General features: G+C 41.6%; 1 protein-coding gene across 1 annotated transcript; it reads right to left on the bottom strand.

Moving 5' to 3' along the window:
* Positions 1-6,033: 6,033 nt before the first annotated feature.
* Positions 6,034-25,570, bottom strand: PRSS55 (serine protease 55). Its single transcript, XM_044268076.1, has 5 exons — positions 25,516-25,570; positions 20,225-20,417; positions 18,621-18,871; positions 17,046-17,188; positions 6,034-6,351 (listed from the first exon to the last, which is right to left on the bottom strand). The coding sequence occupies exons 1-5, from the start codon at positions 25,568-25,570 to the stop codon at positions 6,034-6,036; spliced, it is 960 nt and encodes a 319-aa protein (XP_044124011.1).
* Positions 25,571-26,081: the final 511 nt, after the last annotated feature.

Genomic DNA, 26,081 nt, shown 5'->3' with positions numbered 1-26,081 from the left:
AAGCAAAATGAACAACTAGGTGCACTGCTTAAAGTTCTGGGAGGAAATCCTCTTCCTCACATTCCTTCAAGGATTCCCCAAGAAGGAACTATAGTGCTACCACTGTCTACTTTCAAATAGTGACTGCATACGATACAGAACCACCTATAAACCAGGGCTGAGTTTCCTCTTCCTTGGTCAATTGATCATAAAGAACTCCTCCTGAGTCCATAGGTGAAAACTGGGAGATAGAAGGTGGTGTGGCTGGGTTGGAGTGAACCAAGGGCATTGCGATACTTCATGTATTTGTTTCTTCAGGGCCTGCTTGAGCCCAAACTCATATATACTAATGTCCATAGGATGATGGAGTGCTGCTGTATGTACATGCTCAATTTTATGTTTTGGTATATCAGATAACACTCAGTTAATGATGGGCAGCTCAGGTCATATGGTAACTTGGTGGCCCATGGTCTAGTGGTCAGTATCTACAAGTTCCAGCATTGGGCCAGAAACTGCTTCTCAAAAGGAAAATAGTTCTCTACCAAGGACGGAAGTACTTTGTTCCAAAACCCTAAGGGCCTATGCTATAATTTACATTTAAGGGCCTGCCACAGTCTCCCAACAGCATCCCTATCTGCCACTGATACTTCAAACTCCTGCTGGATCATATGGCCCAAGTGGCAGAGAAGCTTATATAGCAGGCTGGACCTATTATAGAGCCTTCTGTCCTGGGATACATGTAGCAACTTTTTGGGTCACTTAGTAAATGGGCCAGAATAGCACACTCAAATGGGGAATATGTTGCCTCCAAAATCCAATGAGGCCCACTAGGTTATACCTCTTCTTTGGTTGCAAGAGGTAAAGCGACAATTTATGCTTTACCTTAGAAGGGGTATCTCAATGTATCTGACCTACTGAATCCCTACAAATTTCACCAATGTAGGAGGCCCCTGATATTGGTTAGATTTTTGCTCATTGCCTAGCATGTAAATGTCTTACCAATAAGTCTAGAGTAATTGATTTCTCTTGATCACTAGGTTCACTCAGCACAATGTCATTAATGTAATGGAATAGTGTGATATCTTGTGGAGGGGAAAGTGATCTTATGATCAAGATCCCCATGAATTAAATTATGACATAGGCCTGGAGAGTTGATATATCCCTGAGGCAGGGCAGTAAAGGTGTAATGCTGGCCTTGCCACTAGAAAACAAACTGCTCCTGGTGGACCTTATGAATAGGGATGGAGGAAAAGGCATTTTCCAAATCAGTAGCTGCAAAGCAGATACCAGGCAATGTGTTAATTTGTTCAAGTAATTAAAGTACATCTGGTAGAGTCACTGCATTTGGAGTCACCATCTTGTTACGCTTACAATAATCTTCTGTTGTTCAGTGTTCTGTCCAGGCCAGACAGAAGAGTTGAGTGGGGATGTGGTGGGAATCACCATCTCTGCAACCTTCAAGTCTTCAATGGGGACCTAATCTCTGTGATTCCCTCTGGGAATGCAGGATTGCATTCAGTTTACTATTTTCCTAGGTAAAGGCAGTGCCTCTTGGCTTTTTCCACCATAATATCCCTTACTCCATAGATCAAGGAACAAGTGTGATATTCTGCCAGCTTCTCAGTATGTCTTTTACAGTTATTCATTCCAAAGCTGAGGAAACAACCACATGGTGGATTCAGGGATCCACCCGACTTCCTGTGAGATGGACCTCAGTTAAAACCCCATTGATCACCTGACCTCTCCATAAGCCCCTCCTCACACTGGAGGACCACAGTTGTGTTTGTGTCTCCTGGAACCACTGTCCCTTCAGAGTCAGTGTCTGGTGGTCCCCCAAAATGTTATTTTCCTTTTCCCCAGTGCACGATTATCCTAGTATAAAGCTGTAGGTCCCTTTAAGGAAGCCTTGGAAAATTAACAGTATAAATATTTTGTGTGTACTGAGGTACTTCCTCAAAGGTACCCAGCTTCCCTTTCTTTTTTTTTTTTCTTCAGCATAACATTATTCATTATTTTTTCACCACACCCAGTGCTCCATGCAATCTGTGCCCTCTCTAATACCCACCACCTGGTTCCCCCAACCTCCCACCCCCTACCACTTCAAACCCCTCAGATTGTTTTTCAGAGTCCATAGTCCCAGCTTCCCTTTCATCTAAGTAACTCCGGGTTTGCAAACTGGCTCAAGTTTGAGGAGAAGCCATGACTATTTTTATAATTCAGATTAGACTTTTGTTCACTTGACCTAGAACTTCTCTGCTTATCCAGAACAAGTAAGAATTTCATAGGCTTCCTATCTGTTTCACCTCTAGGCACACTATGACCAACAGGCCAACACCATGATCCGTGCATGTCAGCCTATCCCCATCACTATGCTAACTCTGCTATCTATTATGGTATGCAGGCTCTCCTTGCCTTAGGCAGTTGAGTGCCACAATTAGATATTTAACACCCCCGAACCCAATTATTCTTATTGTGATTAGGTTTCCCAATTCAGAGACTGCAGTTCTTCCTGAAAGGTCTAACATACAAAGAATGATCATAGTGCTCTTCAAAGATTCTAAGATTCTCCTCACAGATTTACTTCTTACAGTGGTGGGGATAGGCATGTCTTCTGGACTCTTCCAGGGTGGGTAAGTGGGTCTCAAATGACAACCCCACTCCAGCATCCCACCATCCCTTTCTTTGAATCCCTTTCTTCACATGAAATTGAGGGAGATCCAGCATTTCTCTCTCACTCACTGTGGGCCAACTTTTGGCCCATGCTTCAGCCCACCAACCAACCAAAGTGTTAGACCCTTTCTAACTCCCCAGGATGCAACATTAAATAAAATTTTTTTTAAAAGTTAGCCCATATCAACAAATTCTGCCTGATCCAACATTATGTTTCTTCCATCATTATTCAACACCTTTAGTATCCATTACCACAAATATTCTTTCTGCATGAATTAGAAAACTCAAGTAGTTCTTTTGAAGTATAGCACACCACCTCATGGGTCATACTTTGTACCTCACCTTTAGGGTCCTGATGAGAACTGAGTCTACATATAGGTCTAGAGGCAAAGAGGGGTGGTGGGGGTAGGTCTTCAGAGAATCAGCATCGTCTTGCTTGGTAGTGGGGGAGGTCACTGCCCTCTCCTCAGGCAATGTAGGCTTCAGACAGGGTTAAAGAGGTCACTTTTACTGAGGGTAGAGAAACTGCTTCCACTGTCAAAGATGATTTATCAGAATTTAGGGGTCTAGTGCTCCCAGCTCCATCAGGGTCTTCCCTGATCCCTTTCAGGATTCTATTCCTTCCCAATCAATGCCTTTAATAGTAGACACTCCATGAGGTTAAGAGTTCAACTCACATTGTATTTCAGCCAGATACAGAATGAGATTGTGAGTTTGATTTTTAACAATTTCAGCCTTGTGGTCATAGGAAAAAGGGTTTCTTTCAGAAAAAAATGTAGACTTCAAGCTATTTCTGGGACTCTTGAGCTGGATATTTGAACCACGAACTCATTCTTTTCTTTCCCCACTTTATCTAGCAACATTAGGAGCAACCAACCGATCTCATTATACTTACTAGTTTGACAAGAATGTTTGAACATATCATAAATATGGTCATCCTGATCTTAGTTTCTTCTAAGTTTTGGAAAGGAATAAACAATGGTGATATTTTGCTTATCCCAATTGCCCCATCACACCATGGACTATCACTGCTCTCTACACTACTAGAAATCATTAGTGTCTTTAAATCTAATCAGATTAGAAAACGAATTCCAGAAACCCCAGAATGAATTCAGAAAATTCCTCCTTAAAATTTTGTTCTTCTAGAAGCACTCTCAGGGTGCCTTGGTGGCTCAGGTGGTTAAGCGTCTGCCTTCAGCCCAGGTCATGGTCCCAGAATCCTGGGACTGAGTCCCACATTAGGCTCCCTACTCAGCGAGAAGACTGCTTCTCCCCCTGCCCCTAACCCCTGCTCATGCTCTCTCTCACTCATGCTTTCTTTCTATCAAATAAAATCTTTAAAAAAATTAGTATCATTATCCATACCAAAATCTGTACAACTCAGAATTCCCCAGAGAAAAGTGTGTGTGTACGTGCATGTGTGTATGTATGTGTATAATAAGAAATTGCCTCACATGATCATGGAGACTGGTAAATTCTAATCCACTGTGTGATCTATCAGGCTCAAGACACAGAAAAGCTGATGGTGATAAACTCTGAGAAGACCACCCAGGAAAGGTGATAGTGCAGATGAAATCCAAAAGCAATGTATTGAAGAAGGTCTCTCTTTTATGTGGAGGCTAGTCTCTTTGTTCTATTCAGACCTTCAACTAATTGGATGAAGCCCACCACCTTATGGAGAGCAATCTGCTTACTCGAAGTTCACTTATTCAAATGCTAATCTTATCCAAAAATCATCATACTTTCCAAGTTGAGATATAAAATTAACTGTTTTAGTCTCTCAGGTATCTTTCACATAGTATTTTGTTTTTCCCATATGTTAGAACTAATAACTTGCCAATACTTATCCTTACTTTGAGGACAACTCATTTTTACCTCTTTCTTGAGCAATGTTAATTTTTTTTTCTCAGGACCCCCTGCTTAAACATCACACTTTCATTCTCTACCTTAGAACTCTTCTCTTTGGGGACAAAAGGGTTTGTTCTCTTTCCCCCTTGCTTTCATCTTATTACCAACTTTCACTTCCAGTTTATTCTTTAGTCAAATTGATGATGTTCATCTCCAATTAGTCCTTTGTTTGTTCTCTTTTCCACACTTGGAAAAACCTCACTTCTACCTTCAGTAGATTCTCCTCCATGTTTCAGTCTCTCTGAGGAGACTTCTGGGTCCTGCCAGCCCATGAAGATGGTCCCCTCTGTACTCTGCAGGATTCCTGGGTCCCAAACCCTCTAGCACTCTGTTGGAAGGGTCAGGTGTGGGACATATCACTGTTTGCCAAAAAGCTTCTTGAGGATGGGATCTTGTCTTCTGCTAAATCCTCCAGCATCTGACTCTGTGAGCTATCAGTGTAAGACCAAATTACTGAGTGTTGCCATGTGACTCTTTTCTTTGGCTTCAGTCTCCATTGGATTCCTGGGCCACACTAAAGAAGCAGTGACAATTTAGGAAATGCAAAACTTTAAAAGGAACCTGGGACTTTACTCATGACCTACATCATGGCTGATGCATCTTCAGAAAAAGATGGTGAGACAAAGCACTTCCTAGTTCTTTTTCCCCCACTCTAGCCTTGCTGTCCCAGTGGTTCTGAAACAGCAATTTCTGGACATATTTTTCTTCAGAAGCACCTGGGAGCCTGGAATTTGGCTATCTTGGAGGCCAGCCAACCAGAATGTCCACCATCAATGGACATCTTCAACACACAGTTCCCTTTTCCTGTTCATAGCATTTTTATTTCTGTGTAGGGTACCACCTGCACCCACTATCAGTTCACATAGTTCTAAATGGATGGCCCTTTGCTGGCTCCTGGAGTGGACTTCAAGCCTCACCTAGAAGAATGCCACTGTTAGCCATAGTGACTGGGGCAGCAATGGGCTGTTGGCTTATGAGCTATGAGAATTAAGCCATAGACTTTTGCTGAGATTATCAGGAACAAGGCTCTCTCTTTTTACTGGGGCTATTAAACTGGTAGGATGCAAACTGGAGGTACTGGTAGTCATTATGGTCACCACTTGGAAGCCTTTTTTGAGGGTGATAACTCTAAAAAAAAAAATAGTCCCTGTCGACATTTGTTGAGCCCCTAGATTCAGCCATGCCCAAAGCCAAATACCACTCCTGTTTTTTTCTGCTATGTACATCTACATCTATAAATAAGTTTTGATTTTAGATAGTTTGAGATAGATAACTCACTTGCATTGGAAAGAGTCCTGACTAATGGAGGACCCCAAAACCTAGTCCGCAAGGCAAGGCTCCACCCTGCCTCTCTGGTCTTACTATCTATTGTCACCTTCAGTTCCTGGCCCTTAGATCTAATCTGTAGCCAATCTGTCTGTTGGTAGTACATTTTCACACAGCTTCACTGGTTAAGGAATAGCATCTGCTTTATTATCAGTAGAAAATGTCCCAGCATATCACGTAGGACAGAAGTGAAATCAGGATCCAGAATCTGGGGCTTCCTGGCTCTGGAAATTCTGCAGCATGGGACCTCATTTGTTTCCTATTGGGAGGAGCTTTCATTTCCTCAGCATCAAAGGGCCTTCCCTCTATCTCAGTCACTTTCTTAATCCAGAGGTTGTAATTTTCTAACAAGGTGTATATTCCTGGTGTGTTTTTCTGTCCACAGCTCTTGCCCCAGCTGATAATGCCCACCTGATACCAGGTCTTGTCCGACTCTGTGGTGCAGACCAGAGGGCCCCCACTGTCACCCTGTGGGCAGAGAACACGGTTCAATAGTTAGTCCCATTCTAGACTGCTCATTTAAGACAAAGCATAGGTCACTCATTGAGACAATGCACTGATCTCTCCTGTTCCAGGCTGCCAAAAGAGATGTTGTTATTGCTGACCATGCCCACCCCTCTCCTGGGTCCACAGAAGCAGTATGCTGCTGTCAGGCTAGCTCTAAGAGTTATAGACAGTGGAGAGGACAAAACTGAAGAGGGAGGAGAGAGAGAGAGTTGGTGAGAAAATAACTGCATATAGCACAGAAGAGGGGAGTTGGAGGAGAGAGCAAATGCTACACAGACCAAGAGGAGCGGAAGCTAGTTTTTTGGGCCTTACCAAATGAGAAGCTCTGGAAAGGGCTGTAAAAGAAAATAACAAAAGCAGGATATGAGAAGTATTGTTAGAGTTGGTAGAAATGCATTGAATCTCCTTTCGTGTTCTTCTAGAAGCATGAAGGAGAATGATGTTCCTTTTTAATTCTTTGGTGTGGGTGTCTGTCTGCAAGACACAGCGACCTAAAGCTTTTCTGAATGCGTGACGCATCTGGGATGGAATCACAAGGGCCTATGGCTCCCATGATTACATATATAGAAAATATATACCAAGTCCTCCCATGTACCATCTATCTATCTATGTATCTATGTATCTATCTATCTATATGTATATATATGTATGTATATGTGGCTTTCTTCTACCCATTTTAATATATGCAAAATTAAGTTTAAGGAGGCTTTAAAAGCTTGATCAGAGCTACACCATAGCCCAGCCAGAACTGGAACCAGGACTTCCTGATGCCAAAGCACACATTCTTTCCACCTTGTTACTTCCCTTTCATGGAAGTTGCTGAGTGTCTACAATCATTCAGGAGTCCTTTCTGCAATGGAGAAATAGCCTCTTTTTCCAAGATCATAAACAGGTGGCTAGAATGAATGGAATCTTACAACAAGCTCTAACAGAAGGAGGAGGATTACCAATATTTCCTGGACACGATACGTTGAGGCACAGTGTTAGCCCCTGGATTTTTGTTTCTCATCAATCACACTATCTCAGTGAGGTAGGTATTTTTTTTTAAAGATTTTATTTATTTACTCGACAGACAGAGATCACAAGTATGCAGACAGGCAGGCAGAGAGAGAGAGGCGGAAGGAAGCAGGCTCCCCGCTGAGCAGAGCGCCCGATGTGGGGCTCGATCCCAGGACCCTGCAATCATGACCCAAGCCGCAGGCAGAGGCTTGAACACACTGAGCCACCCAGGAGCCCCAGTGAGGTAGGTATTTTGATTCCCATTTTATAATTCCAAATTTGAAGGTCAAAGAGGTTTGATCACTCTCATTTAACAAATCTTCACTGAGGGAAAAACTAATTGTCAGGCCTTTGAGATACAAGACCTTACGCTCTATTGGAAGAGATCATAAAGTAAGCAAAAAGGATCAACTGTGTTTGATGGGACAGGAGTATGAACACAGTAAAGGAGGAGTACAAAGCGGGGAATAAATTGATTCTGTTGAGGGAAAGTTCTCAGGGTAGACTTCAAAGCATTTAGTCTGAAGGGTAAATAGGAATTTGACAGGAAGAGTGTGTGTGGCAGGGGACTGACTAGAGAGGAATCAGACAGGAAGTAGAGAAACTAAGATGAGGACATAAAAATGAAGAAGATCTGAACCAGGGATGACTTTGGATATAAATGATTAACTAGTTCCCAGGTCATAGAGTGTGGATAGCAGAGATAAAGTGTAGAGGGGAGATAATGAATAAATGTGTTCAAATGGAGTTTGGGTTGACTGAGGGGTGCATCACCAAGCAGAGGGATACACAGAGCAGAATTACAAAGAGGTCATGGCTCAAGGACATCCAATAAATGTGGTACAAAATCAAAATTGCCCTTTCCAGTATAAAATGTTGTCTCTAACACTTGTCTGGTTTTTGTGGGTGTTTTTGTTTGTACTGGTTTTGTTTCAGTCATTGGGAAAGAACCAAATAAACAATCTCCACTCTACTAACTCCTTCCATAAATTTTGTTTTTATAATGTTCCTCATTTTATGAAGGGATGAATGTTATTAAAAATCTCATTAGGGGCACCTGGGTGGCTCAGTGGGTTAAAACCTCTGCCTTCGGCTCAGGTCCTGATCCCAGGATCCTGGGATCGATCCCCTCCCCACCTGCTCCGTGGGGAGCCTGCTTCCTCCTCTCTGTCTGTCTGCCTCTTTGCCTACTTGTGATCTCTGTCTGTCAAATAAATAAAATCTTTTTTAAAAAATCTCATTTTTCTGTTGCCTTGATTATTCGTTATTTTCTTATACAACAGGGAGAGAACTGTCCCTGGGCAAGTAACTCTTCTAAGTTGCAGTTTCCACATAGTTCAAGTGAAAATAATACCAAGTACTTGCCAAGACTGTCGGCAGATAAAATTTTAAGAATCTATGAATCACTCAGCCCAGGGTAAATGCTATGTAGTAAAAGCCCTAGAAATATATTAATATTGTTATTTTTACCCTTATGTGTTACAAACATTGCTTGTATATTTAGGAAATAGAGATTCTCCTCACAGACTGCTGGGACCAAAAAGGACGTCTGTAAATACATGTCCTTTTCTACATGAACCTTTTTTTTTTTCTTTCTGTTGGAAAGAAAAAGCACACATTGCTTCAAAGGAGGGTCTGGCCTCAAACAGTTAAGGACCTGGGGCTGATGACAACCTGCCTAAGTGGGACTTTCTTCCAAGGATGAAGTCTGATAGCCAACTGTCTGTCTGATTAGAAACATACTGACCATGAGAGCCTGGAAGTTCCCTCTGTGAGACAGTTAATTATACCATGTCATTACTCCTCTCTGTTTTGGGGTAGAAGCAGATGACTCAGCTTCCAGCCTGGCACCGCTACCACCCGGACTTCACGCAAGTCGCTTAAATTCTAATCCTTCTTTTCTCATCTATTAAGCAGGGAGAGTGAGAGCTGCCCAGCCCCTTGTTCAGGGTAGTGGAGAAAATGAAAATATTGAGTATGTGTAAAAGAGCTATGAAGTTATTACATTGCTTTGGATCCAATCAGATAGTGAAGGGAATTATAGATGATTAAAATAAATATTATCTCACCTGTGAAGCAGAGTCTTGATTAAATATTTCTATATATTTCTTCATAGTTTTTAAATCTGTGATTCTAGGAGCACCTGGCTGACTCAGTTGGTAGAGCATGTGACTCTAGATCTCAGGGCTGTAAGTTCGAGCCCTATGCTGGGTATAGAGATTACTTAAAATAATTTTTTTAATTAAATAAAAATAAAGTGTCTGTGATTCTAAAAGTCAAAGAATCTATGGAGTGAAATAAGACATCTGTGAAAGCAGCAGGGATGATGAGCTCAAGATAACACAGGGCAGTGGAACTACTCTGTATAATACTATAATGATGGCTATGCGTAATTAGACTTTTGTCTTAACTTACGGGATTCATAACACCATAAATGAACCCCAAAGTAAGCTATGAACTTTTGGTGATAGTGATGTGTCCATGTCAGTCCATAGGGTGTAATAATTGTACCCCTCTGTTGGGGGATGTCGACAGTGCAAGAGGTTAGACATGTGGGAACAGGGGTAAATGGGAAATCCCAATACCTCCCTCTCAATTTGTTGTGAACCCAAAACTCTCTAAAAAAATAATGTGATAAAAAAAATAAATAAAGTGATTCAGGTCTAAATCAAGTCAGCTTGGCAGTCCCATAACCAGACTTCTCAGCAGCCCAGTTGGATGCCAGTTCTTAACCTGCAGACTCTTAGCCTCCTTGAGGACCTCTCTCAAGTGTCCCCTCCCCTAGGGCCACTTTATGGACAGATAGTTGTTGGCTTACTTGGAAGCTTCATCTATTTGGCAAACATTTTTTGAGGATTTTTCATGTGCCAACCACTGTGCTAGGCAGTGAGAATTTACACACGAGTAAGACAACATTTCTGTTGGAGCTGAGAAGACAGACCTGAAAACAGTTATTTCATTGTTATGACTGTTGCTCTGGAAAGCTGAAAGTCCTTCACAAAAGTATTGAATTACTAGCTGGGGATAAGTTTGATTTTATATTTTGTTTGACTATGCCATTTAAAAATTAGTTTTTAATTAAACTTTTTAATTTTCATAGTGTAACCTGAGTAAGGGTATTACAAAGAGGAAAAGTGTTGGGAAATGTTAATGAAAAATCCATTTTTCCATTGTTAACACTTAATTTAATTTGTATTTTAAGTATAGCATCATCATATTGTTATTATTTTGAACATATCTAAATGTTTTCATTATAAAATTATCATTTCCCTGAATTATATGATGACATGGTTTGTAGAAGTTTGCTAAATTTAAAAGCATGATTTTATTTTTAAAGACAGTTATTTTTGAACCCAGGGAACTACCTGCCTAGTTTATCTGTTTTAAAGTGATGATAATATTAAATAATTTCATAAAAATTTCCTTGACTGCATCACTGTCAGCTTATTGTTAATGATAGAAAGCTGTCCAAACAGAAAGCAAAGATTTTCACTTCACGATTTTATAAAAACAGGCCTAAAATGATAACCACACCTTAATTTATAATATTCTTAAGTAATAGACAATTAATTTTAGAAGTTTTCACTACAGTACATGAAGACCTCTTTATGGGAGAGGTCTTAAAGAAAAAGTCCTAGATTCTAGATAGTGGATCCAGCCACTGCTTGAAGCAAAGGGTACATAAAATGTCATCAAAGGTGACCCTTGATTCCTTTGAAGTTTGCCACAGTTGGCTTTGGCTGTTTGAATGTGGGACAGTGTTAAATCAAAGAGATTGAAATGGTCCAGAGGGAGTGCCCATGGGGCCTGATTGTTATATTCTTGGGTGAGCGGTGGAGATGACAGCAAGTTTTCCATGCCTGGCACATACCTCCCCTGCTGATCTTGTTCTGTCCAGCTCTCCAGACTCATCTCTTATAACTTCTAGCTTCCGAAATCCTGGAGATTCCCTGGGCCCATGATGCTGTTTCAAGCTTTTGTGATTTTTCCCACATTTTCCCCAACTTCCCTCTCATTCCAATCTTATCTGTTAAATGTTGTTTCCCCTTTTCTATTGATCTTGGAGCCCTTTGGCTCATACTTCCATATGAAATGGTTGCTCCCTGAGTCTGTGATAGAGCTAGGATCTGAGATCTTTCTGTAACTGCTATTATTGGGAAGCTTTGTCTTCTTTTTATTATTTAATTTTGATATAACTGTGGTTGTATAAGGCAGTGACTATAATGTTGTAATTGTATAATGCTGTTGTAAGAAGTATATGTTATAATGCTAAAATGCAGTTGTAAGAAGTAATACAAAGAGATCCCGTGTTTTCTCCAGTAATAACATCTTTATATGTTTCTTCCAATAACAACATCTTACAAAACTACAGTACGATCGCACAACCAGGATGTTGGCATCTACACAGGGATCCCTCATGTTGCCCTTTCTGGGTTGCCTCCACTTCCCTCCTCCCTGCAACCCTTCCTTAATCCCTGACAACCACGAATCTCTTCTCCATGTGATGAACATTTTTCCATGTGTCTGATAGCCATTTGTATGTCTTCATTGGAGAAGTGTCTGTTCATATCTTCTGCCCATTTTTTGATATGATTGTCTGTTTTGTGTGTGTTGAGTTTGAGAATAATAATTCTGTCATTTCTAGAATGTTTTGTAAATGGAATTATTCTCTGTGGGACCTCTGGAGATTGGCTTGTTTCACACAGTGTAAGTCTCATGAGATCCATCCACATTGGTGCATGTATTAACGGTGTGTTTTTGTCATAGCTGAGTGGTATTGCATGGCATTGATGTATTATTATAGTTTAACCATCCACATCTTTAAAGAAATTTGTTTCCAATTTTTGTCTATTATGAATGCTATAAACACTCCTGGGCAGGTTTCAATGTGAACACAAGCCTTCATTTGTCCAGACTAAGTGCCTAAGAGTGGCATTAGCTGGCTTGTATGGCAGGAGTGCATTCCATTTTTCAAGAAACTGCCAGTTTTTCCAAAGTGGTTGGACTATTTTACATTCCCACCAGGAATGCATGAGTGCTCCAGTTCCTCTGCATTTTTGTCAGCATTTGGTGGTGTCACTCTTTTTTTTTTAATTTTATTTTCAGCATAACAGTATTCATTATTTTTTCACCACACCCAGTGCTCCATGCAATCCTCTATAATACCCTCTATAATACCCACCACCTGGTTCCCCCAACCTCCCATCCCCCCACCACTTCAAAACCCTCAGATTGTTTTTCAGAGTCCATAGTCTCTCATGGTTTACCTCCCCCTCCAATTTCCCCCAACTCCCTTCTCCTCTCAAACTCCCCTTGTCCTCCATGCTATTTGCTATGCTCCACAAATAAGTGGAACCATATGATAATTGACTCTCTCTGCTTGACTTATTTCACTCAGCATAATCTCTTTCAGTCCTGTCCATGTTGCTACAAAAGTTGGGTATTCATCCTTTTGATGGAGGCATAATATTCCATAGTGTCTATGGACCACATCTTCCTTATCCATTCATTTGTTGAAGGGCATCTTGGTTCTTTCCACAGTTTGGCGACCATGGCCATTGCTGCTATGAACATTGGGGTACAGATGCCCCTTCTTTTCATGACATCTGTATCTTTGGGATAGTTACCCAGTATTGCAATTGCAGGGTCATAGGGAAGTTCTATTTTTAATTTCTTGAGGAATCTCCACACTGTTCTCCAAAGAGGCTGCACCAACTTGCATTCCCACCAACAGTGGAAGAGGGTTCCCCTTTCTCCACATCCCTTCCAACACATGTTGTTTCCTGTCTTGTTAATTTTGGCCATTCTAACTGGTGTAAGGTGATATCTCAATGTGGTTTTAATTTGAATCTCCCTGATGGCTAATGATGATGAGCATTTTTTCATGTGTCTGATAGCCATTTGTATGTCTTCATTGGAGAAGTATCTGTTCATATCTTCTGCCCATTTTTTGATATGATTGTCTGTTTTGTGTGTGTTGAGTTTGAGGAGTTCATTATAGATCCTGGATATCAACCTTTTGTCTGTACTGTCATTTGCAAATATCTTCTCCCATTCCGTGGGTTGCCTCTTTGTTTTCTTGACTGTTTCCTTTGCTGTGCAGAAGCTTTTGATTTTGATGAAGTCCCAAAAGTTTATTTTCGCTTTTGTTTCCTTTGCCTTTGGAGACATATCTTGAAAGAAGTTGCTGTGGCTGATATCAAAGAGATTACTCCCTATGTTCTCCTCTAGGATTCTGATGGATTCCTGTCTCACGTTGAGGTCTTTTATCCATTTTTAGTTTATCTTTGTGTACAGTGTAAGAGAATGGTTGAGTTTCATTCTTCTACATATAGCTGTCCCCGCCATCTTGTCCCCCTGTCACTATCACTATTCTTTTTAAGCCATTCTGAGAGGTATGGATTGATAGCTCATTATACTTTTAATTTGCATTTGTTTAATGGTTAATAACATTGGACTTCTTTTCATGTTCTTATTTGCCCTCTGTATATCTTGTTTAGTGAAATGTCTGTCCATGTCTTTTGCCCATTTCCTAACTGGATAGTTTTTTTTTCTACCATTGAGTTTGAGAGTTCTCTATATGCTCTAGGTAATTCCTTTGTTGGGTATCATCTCCCAGTCCATAACTTTGTTTTCATCCTTTTGTAACAGCACTCCAATCAGTCTTAAGTGTTGACTTGCTTCATCTTAACACACTCCTTGCTTGCTGACCTGAGTCCCCTGATCTGTAACAGAATGAACTTACTTTCTTTGAGGTTTTGTAGACCATGGGCCTTGAGGAGTGAAGGACTAGAACTTTCCCATGCCACAGAAGCCAGCAAGTCTATTTGAAACCTCCTCAGCTTTCTGATTAGCTAAAAAAAAATTTTTTTTAACAAAATGTTTTTTTTAAGGTCATACAAATGATTTTACTGTCCTCTCTTCGTGCATCTGTAGACCTGGAACACCTTTGCAGAAAGAACAGAGTACTCCCAGTATCAGATCCCCTTACATTGGAATAATGCTTATAGCTGGCATCATCAAGTCTTCATGTAATCAAGAAACATGGCTGCCACTTCCTTTGCTGATTAACCACACTAAACCCCTTTAAAAACCCCAGACCAGGCAGAAACATCAGAGTTGGCTTTTGTTCAAAAGTCCATCTTCTCCCTGAATTGCTGGTTTCCTGAATAGAGCTCTAATTTCTTTCCAGTCAAAAACTTGTCTCTTGAGTAATGGCCTTTCAAGTGACTGGGCAGCTGAACTTGGATTTGGTTAACACTCTTAATGGGGTCTTTCACAGGACAATTTTTTTTAATTTTGATGAGGTCCAGTTTATCAGTTTTTCCTTTTATGAATTGTATCTTTGATGTTATTCTATGTCTCAAGGATTGCCTGTGTTTTTGACTAAACTTTTTATAGTTTTACATTTAAGTTCATGATACATTTTGAATTGTTTTTCTTTAAAGACTATTTATTTGAGAGAGCATGAGCAGGAGGGAGGGGCAGAGGCAGAGGGAGAAGTAGGCTCTCTGCTGAACAAGGAGCCTGACATGGGGCTCCATCTGAGGACCCTGAGATATGATCTGAGCCAAAGTCAAATATTTAACCGACTGAGCCACCCAGGCACTCCTTGAGTTAACTTTTAATTGAACTTATGCTAGGAATTAATGGTTCTCAATGAAAAAGATAGATTTATCCTAATTTTTGGCTTTATTTTTCCTTATTTTCTTTATCCTATGATTATCAATAAATTAAATCCATCCCTCTATTCTAGCTATGACAGATCCTACCTAGAGTATTGCCTGGAGTATTAGGTTATGAGACTGGTTGGTATGTTTTAAAAGGTTTCTTTGAAACTGGAGTCAGGGAGGGGGGATAGCAACTCTTTACCATGGGATTGGGGTGGAAGCCCCGATTCCCTAACTCAGGCCTGTGATGACACCTAGGGGAGGAGCAGGAGTGCTCAGTTATACCTAGGTGGGGTGAAAGTCCAAGTTTCTCAGGTGCCTCCACTGACATAAAGGGGGGCAAAGGATAGCTGGTTACTACTAGATGGTAGTTAAAGTCCTGATTCTCCACATAGCTGCTTCTGTAACCACCACCATGGGCTAGAAGGAAGTCGAGGCTGTCCACTTGATCTTGGTTGATGGGTTGGGGGAAATCAATTTTTTTCCTGTTCTTTTGCTTGAATACAATGTTTAATATCTGTTGTCAAAAAGTTTCTGCCTTCCTAGGTTGCTCCTTTCCTAGTCCAAAGAGAGGGAAATCTTTCTTGTTTTGTTCATTTTCATCTGCGCTCATTGACATTCTGAGATGCAGTCTCGTCTAGCATCCAGTCTGGGATTTACAAGAAGCAAAAAGAAAAGCCAAGGAACTCACTGCTGGGTCCTTCTTTAAGTGCTGGATATCCAATCAGTCCATATCTACCTTTCAGAGCCTTTATTTTTGTTCTATAATATAATGTCCAGTAGTTTTAGCTGTACTTAGTGGGAGGGATTGGGGGAACTATGTTTACTCCATTCTGTCTAGAACCAGAAGTCCCAATTCTCTTTTTTGTTTTATAATGTTTAAATTGTCCATAATGTGAAGAAAACACAAGGTTGACATGATGTTTGATATGATCTCTGTTTTTGGTCCGCACAATATTCACCACATGTGACTCCTGCTAAACAGAGTCATTCTTTCTCATGGACAGCGTCCATTCTTTCTCACCTCAGAGCCCCTCCTTTTCTCCCTGATTCCTTCAACCCCTATCCCAGCAACTCTCTTCCAAGACCTTATCTCACAGCCTAGCAGGAGAAATTATCATCTTCCAACAATGAACAATAACAGACAATTCTGTAGATAAACACTCTCCCCTTCCATGAGATAGCTTTTTCATTACTCTACAGAATATTTAACATCTGCATTCATAGTCATAGTTTTATGCCAGTGACCAGATCCATTGCCCAGCAAATGAGTAGAGCTAAGTGGGCTCATTAGGATGATGATGAACAGAGCATCTCCAAAGACAAAGAGAATGGTTTTAAAGACAACACCCATAATTCATCCTTAGAGCCACAGGAAGCTAATTCCCAAGGTTTTTCCCCCCTATTTTTTCTAGCATCAATCAAAAATGTTTTTCTTTTTAAATTGTTGTATTCATTTTATTTAAAACTAAGATACCAGTCTTTTGTCCCATGAAATCCATATGTATTTTCCAAATATTATAAGTCTTTACTCAATGGCCTGCCCAGGAGTTTGTGGACTCCTTTAGGTTAGAAACTGTGTCTTATTCATTGTTGGATTCTCCAGGGTTTAATGTGCTCAACAGTAAATTAATGAAATAAAATTATTCCTTCTATGAATCTCAAATCCTGCTTGGCTTTCTGTTTTTTAAGAATTCCAAAAAATGGGAAAGCAGTGGAGCCCTGTTTATGTAGTATATCTAAAGAAGGGTAGAAATATTTATACAGTGTTGCTACATACTGACTCATGGACATGCACTGACATTCCAAGAACCTGACAATGAGTACTTCCCAATTCATGTCCCCATTCCCATGGTGGAGCCCTGAATCCCACACATTTTACAGACTCTTAACTGTCTATTCTTTGTGAAGAGTCGATACCCTTGCAATGGCAGCCCTGAGGTGATAGGAGTCTATAGGGTGAAGTTGGGGATACCCCTTAGTTACCTGGCAAGCATCAAAACTCTCATTCTGATAGCCAGCACACAGCATATTCTTGGTAAGTTTTGGAAATGCTTCTGAGCATTTCTCCCAATCCATGATGATCATTGGCACTTTCATCAGATCAGTTTTCACAGAGCTTTTATCATCTAGAAAGCACATTAGAAAAGTCACTAGATAGCAGTCCCAGTGCTGATAATGCACCTAGATCACCCTGTGTATTCCTGTGATTCCATCAGCCACTTGTCTACTTTTCTTCATATCCTCCACTCTCCACTTCCTTCCAGTAATCCCATGCTATTTACTCATTCTAAATCCCAGGCTTTTCTAAACTATTCCCCACCTCCTTGGATTATTCCTCTTATTCCAAATCATATTCCTGCTTCCAAGCAGACTTCCTCCTTGACTCCAACCAGCCCTACAGACTTGACTCCTTGAAACTGTCTATTGATCATTTCTCAGCATAAGCCTGCCTCTTCAGCATGTATATCTATTGCTACTTCTTTTTTTTTAGTTTTTTTTCAATTTATTTATTTTCAGAAAAACATTATTCATTATTTTTTCACCACACCCAGTGCTCCATGCAAGCCGTGCCTTCTATAATACCCACCACCTGGTACCCCAACCTCCCACCCCCCAGCCACTTCAAACCCCTCAGATTGTTTTTCAGAGTCCATAGTCTCTCATGGTTCACCTCCCCTTCCAATTTACCCAAATTCCCTACTCCTCTCTAACTACTTCTTAGTAAATTTCTAAATTCCTCTCCTTATTGAGTAGTTTTAATTGCATAGGTACCCATCTGCCTCCTCCTCACTTCTAACTCTCCAGTAGTAGCCCAGAAACAGCGTTACTCTAGTTGTCTTCTCGTTACTAAACTCCTGAAATACCTACCATCTTCCAGACCCCAGCTGGTTGTAAAGCTCCCCATGGACCTAGGGTCTTGTTCAGGCCTGAGACAGTGCTGTGCTGTTCCCATCCGTTCCCCAACCTATTTTCTTTGGGGATAGTCCAATGGAGCTTTCATAATCCCTTTCTGCCCTAGTACAGCTCTTCCTATCTTGGCCAAGTAACAATGTAACAACAAGTAACAACAAATTCATTTCTAAGAATGGCTGGGCAACACTCCAGGACCATCAAATATCTAGGCTGGGACAGGCTTCTTGAATGCCTGTAGGAACCAGGTGGGAAACATCAATGTGTGAATCAAAGGAGATGCAAGAGAATAAAGAGTATGGGGGGGCCCCCCGGCAAGCTGGAGAGTTTAAATTCAGTTAAACAAACAAACAAGAATGCTCTGTGCTGGCTGAATATGACCACACCTGGCGACTGGTTTGGACCTGGCATCTCAACTAGGGGCCTTGAGGAGTTGTTTCCTTGGCACTGGGAAGGGGCTGAGAGTTGGCCTCTGTGAGCCTCAGGTATGCAGGGATTTGCTCTAATGCAAGTCTTTTTCTCCTTCCTCCTTCCTTCACTCTCTCTCTTTTCATGCTCCTGCCCACATCTTTAGATTTACTGGCCTCAGATGCCCATGATGTGACTCCTCCCCCAGCAGCTCTCAGGAGATGCTGAGTTAACACATACCACTGTTGGTCTGACCCCATCCTGCCACCCAGCATTTGTGCCACACAGAAGGGCTGGGCTTTCCGGGTATGCAGATGGGCTCTGTCAGTCCATTGAACCTGATGGGTGAGTCCAAGAGCAGCAAGGCGATATCATTGTCCATGTTGAGTCTTCGAAATTCCTTGTGAAGAACTATGCTGGTAACCCCCTTTATTTCCAGGGGTGAGCTGCTTAAGTCATTGCTTCCCAACACAACGCTCAAGTCTGTTGGACTGGTGGCACAGAAACAGAGAGGAGGAAGGAGGCAGGGAAGAGGAGTCATGAAGAGCACATAATTTATGCTGCCCCAAACCCCTAAATCCGCTATAGTTCTAGGGACCTTTCAGACTTGTCCTACTGGGGCTGTTGCTCAGAAGATGTAAGAATTTGAAAAAGGTAGAGGGAAGTGAAACACCAGGGGTGTCAGATTATAGCCACATTGCTGCTCCAGCACAGTCCTAGAGATGTGAATGAAATACTCCTGTCTAATGCTACCGAGAAAGTACTTAGCTTTGGGTATTCCAAAGAATACACAGGAGGCCACTTGGCATGGCTCAAACTCACTTCAGATAGGTAAGGTGTTATTACATTGATTTGCCTACCAGTCACTCAGAGACTCAGGCACAGAATTGAATCTATACTTACTGTTGATTAAGCATAAAAAATCTTTAATAATAATTTAAGCATTCCCTCAGGGCAAAATGGCCAGAAACTTCCCAATAGCCAATCCTTAAGTATATAATGGAAGCATATGTGACAAGTTTCCTTGGATATGCCATGATGAAACTTTCTCCTGTTTTTTTATTAATTTTTAAAAAGTTAGACTTTCCGTGTATCTTCAAACTTTCTTGAGGTGGTATAGCAGGTATAGCAGAAAGCATAGGCACTGGAGCCAGGATTTAAATCCTATTTTTGTTTACTATGTGTGCATCAAGGGTGAGTCACCCAGTCATATTGGGCCTGTTTCCTTCTCTATAAAAATAGTATTGTTCATTCTACCTGCCTCAGAGTGTTATTGCAAGATTGAATGAGTTAAAATGGGATTATTCATCTACCTTGTTCACATAGCTGAATGTCAGAATGAATAAGTTAATCCAAGTAATTTCTTAGCAGGTAACTGATTCATGATTAGTAAACAGTAAATGCTAGACTTACAACCAGTCTCTTGGAGTGCAGAGAAAACTCTCCAAGGAGCAAGTAAATATGGTGTCAGATAGCCCAGGATTCCTGACTTCCAGAATTAGCAGACTATCCTCCTAGAAGGTCTTACAAGTCCTAGAAGAGGTGGATGGAACAAGCCTTTGACCCTACAAAACCATGAATGCTCCTGAAGAGGACAGTGTTTGACCTCAGGGAAACAATAGTTATTTGTCCTGGGTGACAGTGAAGAGGGCATAGCAGATGCCACCTTCAGGTTCACTGCCTCCTCCTTCCTGGGGCTGGAAGGGTTGGGTGGTAGTCATTCCTGTCTGGCTCAGGACTGACCAGGTCTAGGATTTCCCTTAGCAATCAAGTTTTGCTGAGTGTGGGAGTGCCCTGGGAATGAACAGTGTCAGAAGCAACAAGGATGGGCTCTTGATACTTACAGTAGCTCTTCAAAAATTAAACAGTGAGCAGCAGTGACAATCCACCACTTGTTGATGATTGAGCCGCCACAGAAATGTTCATTTCTTGCCTGAATACTCACCTGCCACGGGAACTCACCCACCTCAGCCTCCATCCCCCCTATGATTTTGGAATACTGAGCTCCTTCTTCAAAAATTGGTCTTTTACCACATTCTGGTGGATGAAAGAGAAAAAAAAAAACAGGAAAAGATGCAACATGTTGTCAATGTCCATGAAGGCTTATAAGTAGCTATTATTACACCTTTTCCAGAGATGTGGAAACCGAGGGCCGCAGTGAAGCACCTTTAGGAAGACAAGTAAGCCAACAGATACTTTATTTTGCTGCACGGGGTCTGGGACAGAAGTGTTGACTCTGTCCCCTCTCTAGCATTGTGATCTCAGAAAAGTCACTTCTTTGAGCTTGTTTCTAAGCTCTAGCCAAAGAAAAATGAGGGAAATATTTGTCCCAAAAGTTCATTTTCAGGAGTGTTAGGCAGAATAATGACCCCACACCCAATAGTTGTCCATGTCCTAATGGACTATGCCCTGGAACTTATGACTCTGTTACCTTTCAGGGAAAGAGGGACTTGGAAGATGGAATTAAAGTTGCTAATCCGCTGACCTTAAAATGGGGAGATTATCCTGAATAATGTGAGTGGGCCCAGTGTAGTTACAAGAGTCCTTAACATGGTGAAAGGATGCAGGAGATAGATATGACTATGGAAGAAAGGCATGCAGAGATGCATGCTGCTATCTTTGAAGATGGAGGGACTACCAGCCAAGGAATATAGATACCCTGTAAACCTAGAAAAGGCAAAGCTAAGATTCTCCCCTAAAGCCTCAGGTTAGGAACAAAGTCCTGCTCACAGCTTGATCTTTGCCCAGTGAGACCTGTGCACACTTTTATCCTACAAAAATGAAAGGTAAGAAATGGGTGTTAAGTTTGTGTTTGTTTGTTATAGCAACCATAGGAAACATACATGCAGGAAACAAGATGACCCAGAAAGGGTGTGGACCTTCTGCAAGCCCTGAGCCTAAGCCATTTTAGGTTAAAACATTCTATTCCAGGCAGAGGAGCTCCATGCCCTGAGAAGCTGAGAGCAAAGGCTGTGGCTGCTCTTGCAGAGAAGAGATATTCAGCTCTGGACAGAGTACAGATCCAGCACCTTGCCCACAGGAGGAGAAGCCTTTCCATTTATGTTGGTTGGCTTGAACATTGCTTTGTACTCTGGAACAAGGAAAGAGTTTGACTTTAAGGAGCCTAAGATCACCTCTTGTCTCTTTCTTGATGCCACTTTTGCAATTTTTCAGTGAATTGCTGCCTTCCAGATTTTGTAGTGTGGGTTGGATTGACCAAATAGTGGTCATGTTTTGCTTAAAAAAAAAAAAAAAAAAAAGAACAACTAGAGTGAAAATTCAGCAATTTGCATCAAAAGACTTCAACTGTCAGTAATCTATAAAGGCTCTTTTCAGAACTTTTGGATCTATACTCTTTTTTTATTTACCAAACACAGAGTGCTTACTAGGTGTCATGCATTGTTACAAACACTCTACAAAGACCAATTTACTTAATTTTCATAATAATTCTGTGAGATAGGTACTATTATAATCATCCCCACTTTACAGTTGAGATAGCTGAGGGACAGAGAGGTTAAGTAATTTGCCCAAGGTAACACAGCTAGTCATGGCCAGACCAAAATTTGAACCTAGGCAATCTGACTTCACAGTGAGTGCTCTTGGCACTACTCAGAGCCCCTCTCTGTCTGGAATATTCTTCTCTCAGATGGTTGTGTGGCTCACTTTGTTTAAGCCTTTGTTCAAGAATCACTTCTTTGGAAAGTTCTCCCTAACCCCTCCTGTCCTGGTCCCTCTTTATCTCCTACCCTGTATTATATTTCTTCATCACTTTATCATTAAGTTGGAGATTATTCATCCCTTTTTGCCTCTGATATCAGAATGTAAGCTTCATCTGGGGAAGAAGACATGTCTGCCTTGTTGATAGTAGAACAATAGCATCATGATGAAGTCCCAAAAGTTCATTTTCGCTTTTGTTTCCTTTGCCTTTGGAGACATATTTTGAAAGAAGTTGCTGTGGCTGATATCAAAGAGGTTACTGCTTATGTTCTCCTCTAGGATTCTGATGGATTCCTGTCTCACGCTGAGGTCTTTTTCCATTTCGAGTTTATCTTTGTGTATGGTGTAAGAGAATAGTCGAGTTTCATTCTTCTACACACAGCTGTCCAATTTTCCCAGCACCATTTATTGAAGAGCTGTCTTTTCCACTGTATATTTTTTCCTGCTTTGTCAAAGATTATTTGCTCGTAGACTTGAGGGTCCATATCTGGGCTCTCTACTCTTTTCCACTGGTCTATGTGTCTATTTTTATGCCAGTACCATGCCGTCTTGGTAATCACTTTGTAGTAAAGCTTGAAATCAGAAATAGTCAACAAAACAAAGAGGCAACGTATGGAATGGGAGAAGATATTTGCAAATGACAGTACAGACAAAAGGTTGATATCCACGATCTATAAAGAACTTCTCAAACTCATCACACACAAAACAGACAATCATATCAAAAAAATGGGCAGAAGACATGAACAGACCCTTCCCCAATTAAGACATATAAATGGCTATCAGACACATGAAAAAATGTTCATCATCACTAGCCATCAGGAAGATTCAAGTTAAAACCACATTGAGATACCACCTTACACTGGTCAGAATGGGCAAAATTAGCAAGACAGGAAAAAATATGGGTTGGAGAGGATGTGGAGAAAGGGAAACCCTCTTACACTGTTGGTGGGAATGCAAGTTGGTGCAGCCAATTTGGAAAACAGTGTGGAGATTCCTCAAGAAATTAAAAATAGAGTTTCCCTATGACCCTGCAATTGCACTACTGGGTATTTACCCCAAAGATACAGATGTAGTGAAAAGAAGGGCAAACTGTAACCCAATGTTCATAGCAGCAATGGCCACGGTTGCCAAACTGTGGAAAGAACCAAGATGCCCTTCAACGGACAAATGGATAAGGAAGATGTGGTCCATATACACTATGGAGTATTATGCCTCCATCAGAAAGGACGAATACCCAGCTTTTGTATCAACATGGACATGACTCGAAGAGATTATGCTGAGTGAAATAAGTCAAGCAGAAAGAGTCAATTATCATATGGTTTCACTTATTTGTGGAGCATAAGAAATAACCCAGGGGACATGGGGAGATGGAGAGGAGAAGGGAGTTGAGGGAAATTGGAGGGGGAGATGAACCATGAGAGACTATGGACTCTGAAAAACAATCTGAGGGTTTTGAAGGGGCTGGGGGTGGGAGCTTGGGGGAGCCTGATGGTGGGTATTATGGAGGGCACGTATTGCATGGAGCACTGGGTGTGGTGTATAAACAATGAATTGTTACACTGAAAAGAAATTAAATTTAAAAATAAATAAATAAAACAACAACAACAACAAAAAGAATGATAGCATCACAGCTGGCATGGAGGGGACACTCAACAGGGATGAGGAATCCTCTGACTCAGTGGCTCCACTGCTGGGAACTATCCTAAGGGAAGAATCTGGAAGGCAGCAATTGAAAGATGTTCACTACAGTGATCTCTATAATAGCAACAAATTGAAGGCATCCTCAGTGTTATGACTAAAGTAGGGCACATGCAAATAGCCATAAAAATTATGCTTATGAAGGGTTTTTAATGATGTGAGCCAAATGTTTAAGATACAATGTTGAAAGGGAAAAGTCAGGATAAAAAAAACATATATGAACATACTGTTTTAATCATGTTAACAAGCTGCCCTGATGCTTGTGGGAGGAAATGTGTTATGACACTAAGAGTGATTATGAGCTTGAAGCTTGATCAAATTATGGGTGATTGTTATGGGTAGCAATCCTGTGTCATCTCTGAGAAGCAGAATATCACATTTGCTAAGAGGGTGGGCTCGGGTCCCACACCCCAAGACTGAATCCTGGCTCTGTTGCTTATTGACTGAATGATTTCAGTAAGCATTGGGGAAAACTACTTATCCTTGCTTACTCTCTCTTTCTTCATTATTAAAATGGACCTACCCTATAAAACAGATGTTTTACAGATTAAATGAGATAGTGGGCATTGAGGTGCCCAACACAGTGCTTGGCACAAAGTAAATCCTCAAGCTACATTAGCTGTCAGAATTTCTCATTTCATCTCGCCCCAAAGGCTCCATGGGCCGCATTCTCCATCTTCATCCTGAGAACAACCAATATCACCAGTGTAGAATTGTGTGGACTTGTCAATTAATACTAGAGCATAAAACCCCTGAGCAGTGATGGAGGCAATGCTGAAATGGGTGAGAATCAGCTGCAGTTGTAAACACTGTAGAGGGGCACGTTCTGCTGGTTCTCTTCCAATCCCTGACTCACTCACATTTCAGCCAACACCCAGGCCAGAATCTTGAGGGACGCCAGGTGAATAGGCTGTGTTCTTTTCATGGGGTAGTGTGCGGAGAGGAAAATGCAGGTCCAGAGTCAGATGGGTGCAAAAATCCCTGCCCACTTCCGCACTATGTGACTTGGACAAATCTTCAACCTTCATAAGGCACAGAGTTGGTCACAAATGCATGGGGCTGAGAGTGGAGACCCCACTATAATGGGGTGGAAATTAAACATAGGGAATTACCTTACCCATGAGAGGCACTAAGTAACCCAGCTCCCCTCCAACCTCATCCAAGCCTTAGAGAGAGAACCCATCAAGGAACCAATGGTAAGGAGCTGCCCATTAAGAACAGAAGGCCCTGGCCTTCTATCTGCATGCACACATGTGAATGTGCCCAGTTAGGCTTCTGCTCTGTACCTGCAGTTCCCCAGAGCTCTGTCATGCTTCTGACCCCCATTCTCTTTTTCCCCCGATTTGGAAATCTGATGCTCAGCTCATTCTGGGCACTTACTTCTAGGCCCTCCATTACTCATTTGAGATAAAGTTTAGGATTTCAAAACTGAAATTTAAGATCAGACAGGCTGAACTCTGGGCTGGGGAAGAGGAGAAGAGTGGGAAGTATTTTTTGTGGGGGAGTGGTATGAGGGAAAACATGAAGCTACTACTCTTGTGCCCTTGTGGGCCAGCCTCTTAATGACCAATTAGCTAGTTAATGAGCTCAATAACCACATCTCTCCCTTAGCCCTTAATGCTCACCACTGACTAGATGAAAGTGATGTGAGCAGGGCCACTGTCATGCCCAACCCCACCTGGGAGAGCTGTTCTGGCCACTGGGAAAAGAGACCACATACCAAAATGTACGCCTTTGACTTGGAACATGAGCAGCAGAATTGATAACAGGAGCATGGCCCTTGGCTTTGATGTTGGCCTAGGAGGTGATGGAGGCCAGGGATCAGGGATATGATGCTGATAGAGCCTCCCTTCTTATAGCCAGTTCCTGGTCAATGATGTCACAATAGGCTGTGGAGTTTAAGAACTCAGACAGGTCATGCAGGCTTCTCTTTTTGCCATTTTGTTTCTAAGATGGTTGCTCAGGGGTGGTACCCCATCCTTGAAGGTGTCTAGTCTGAGCTTCCCTTCTCACTGATCTGGTTAGGACCCACCTCTCACTGAGTCCTTGGCAGACACCTTGCTTTTGGCCCTTGTCACTCCCATGTGTTTTAAGGCTCAAATGCCTCCTCTTTCACAAAGCCTGTAATGTCAGGGGCTCTCTGTGAATGTGTGCATAATGCCTAAGGGAAGGGTTGCCAGGCTGGGCCTGTAGATTGGGGAGGGGATCCAGGAGGCCCAGAGGCCTCTCCCAGCACTACTACCCTACCCAATACATTTGCCCTAAGAGTTTTCTGCTCAGACCTCT

This window comes from Neovison vison, chromosome 11 (assembly GCF_020171115.1).
Source record: "Neovison vison isolate M4711 chromosome 11, ASM_NN_V1, whole genome shotgun sequence".
In the NCBI taxonomy this organism is placed as follows: Eukaryota; Metazoa; Chordata; class Mammalia; order Carnivora; family Mustelidae; genus Neogale; species Neogale vison.
Note: the sequence above shows the minus strand (reverse complement) of the source record. Positions and strands in the feature narration are given on the sequence as shown.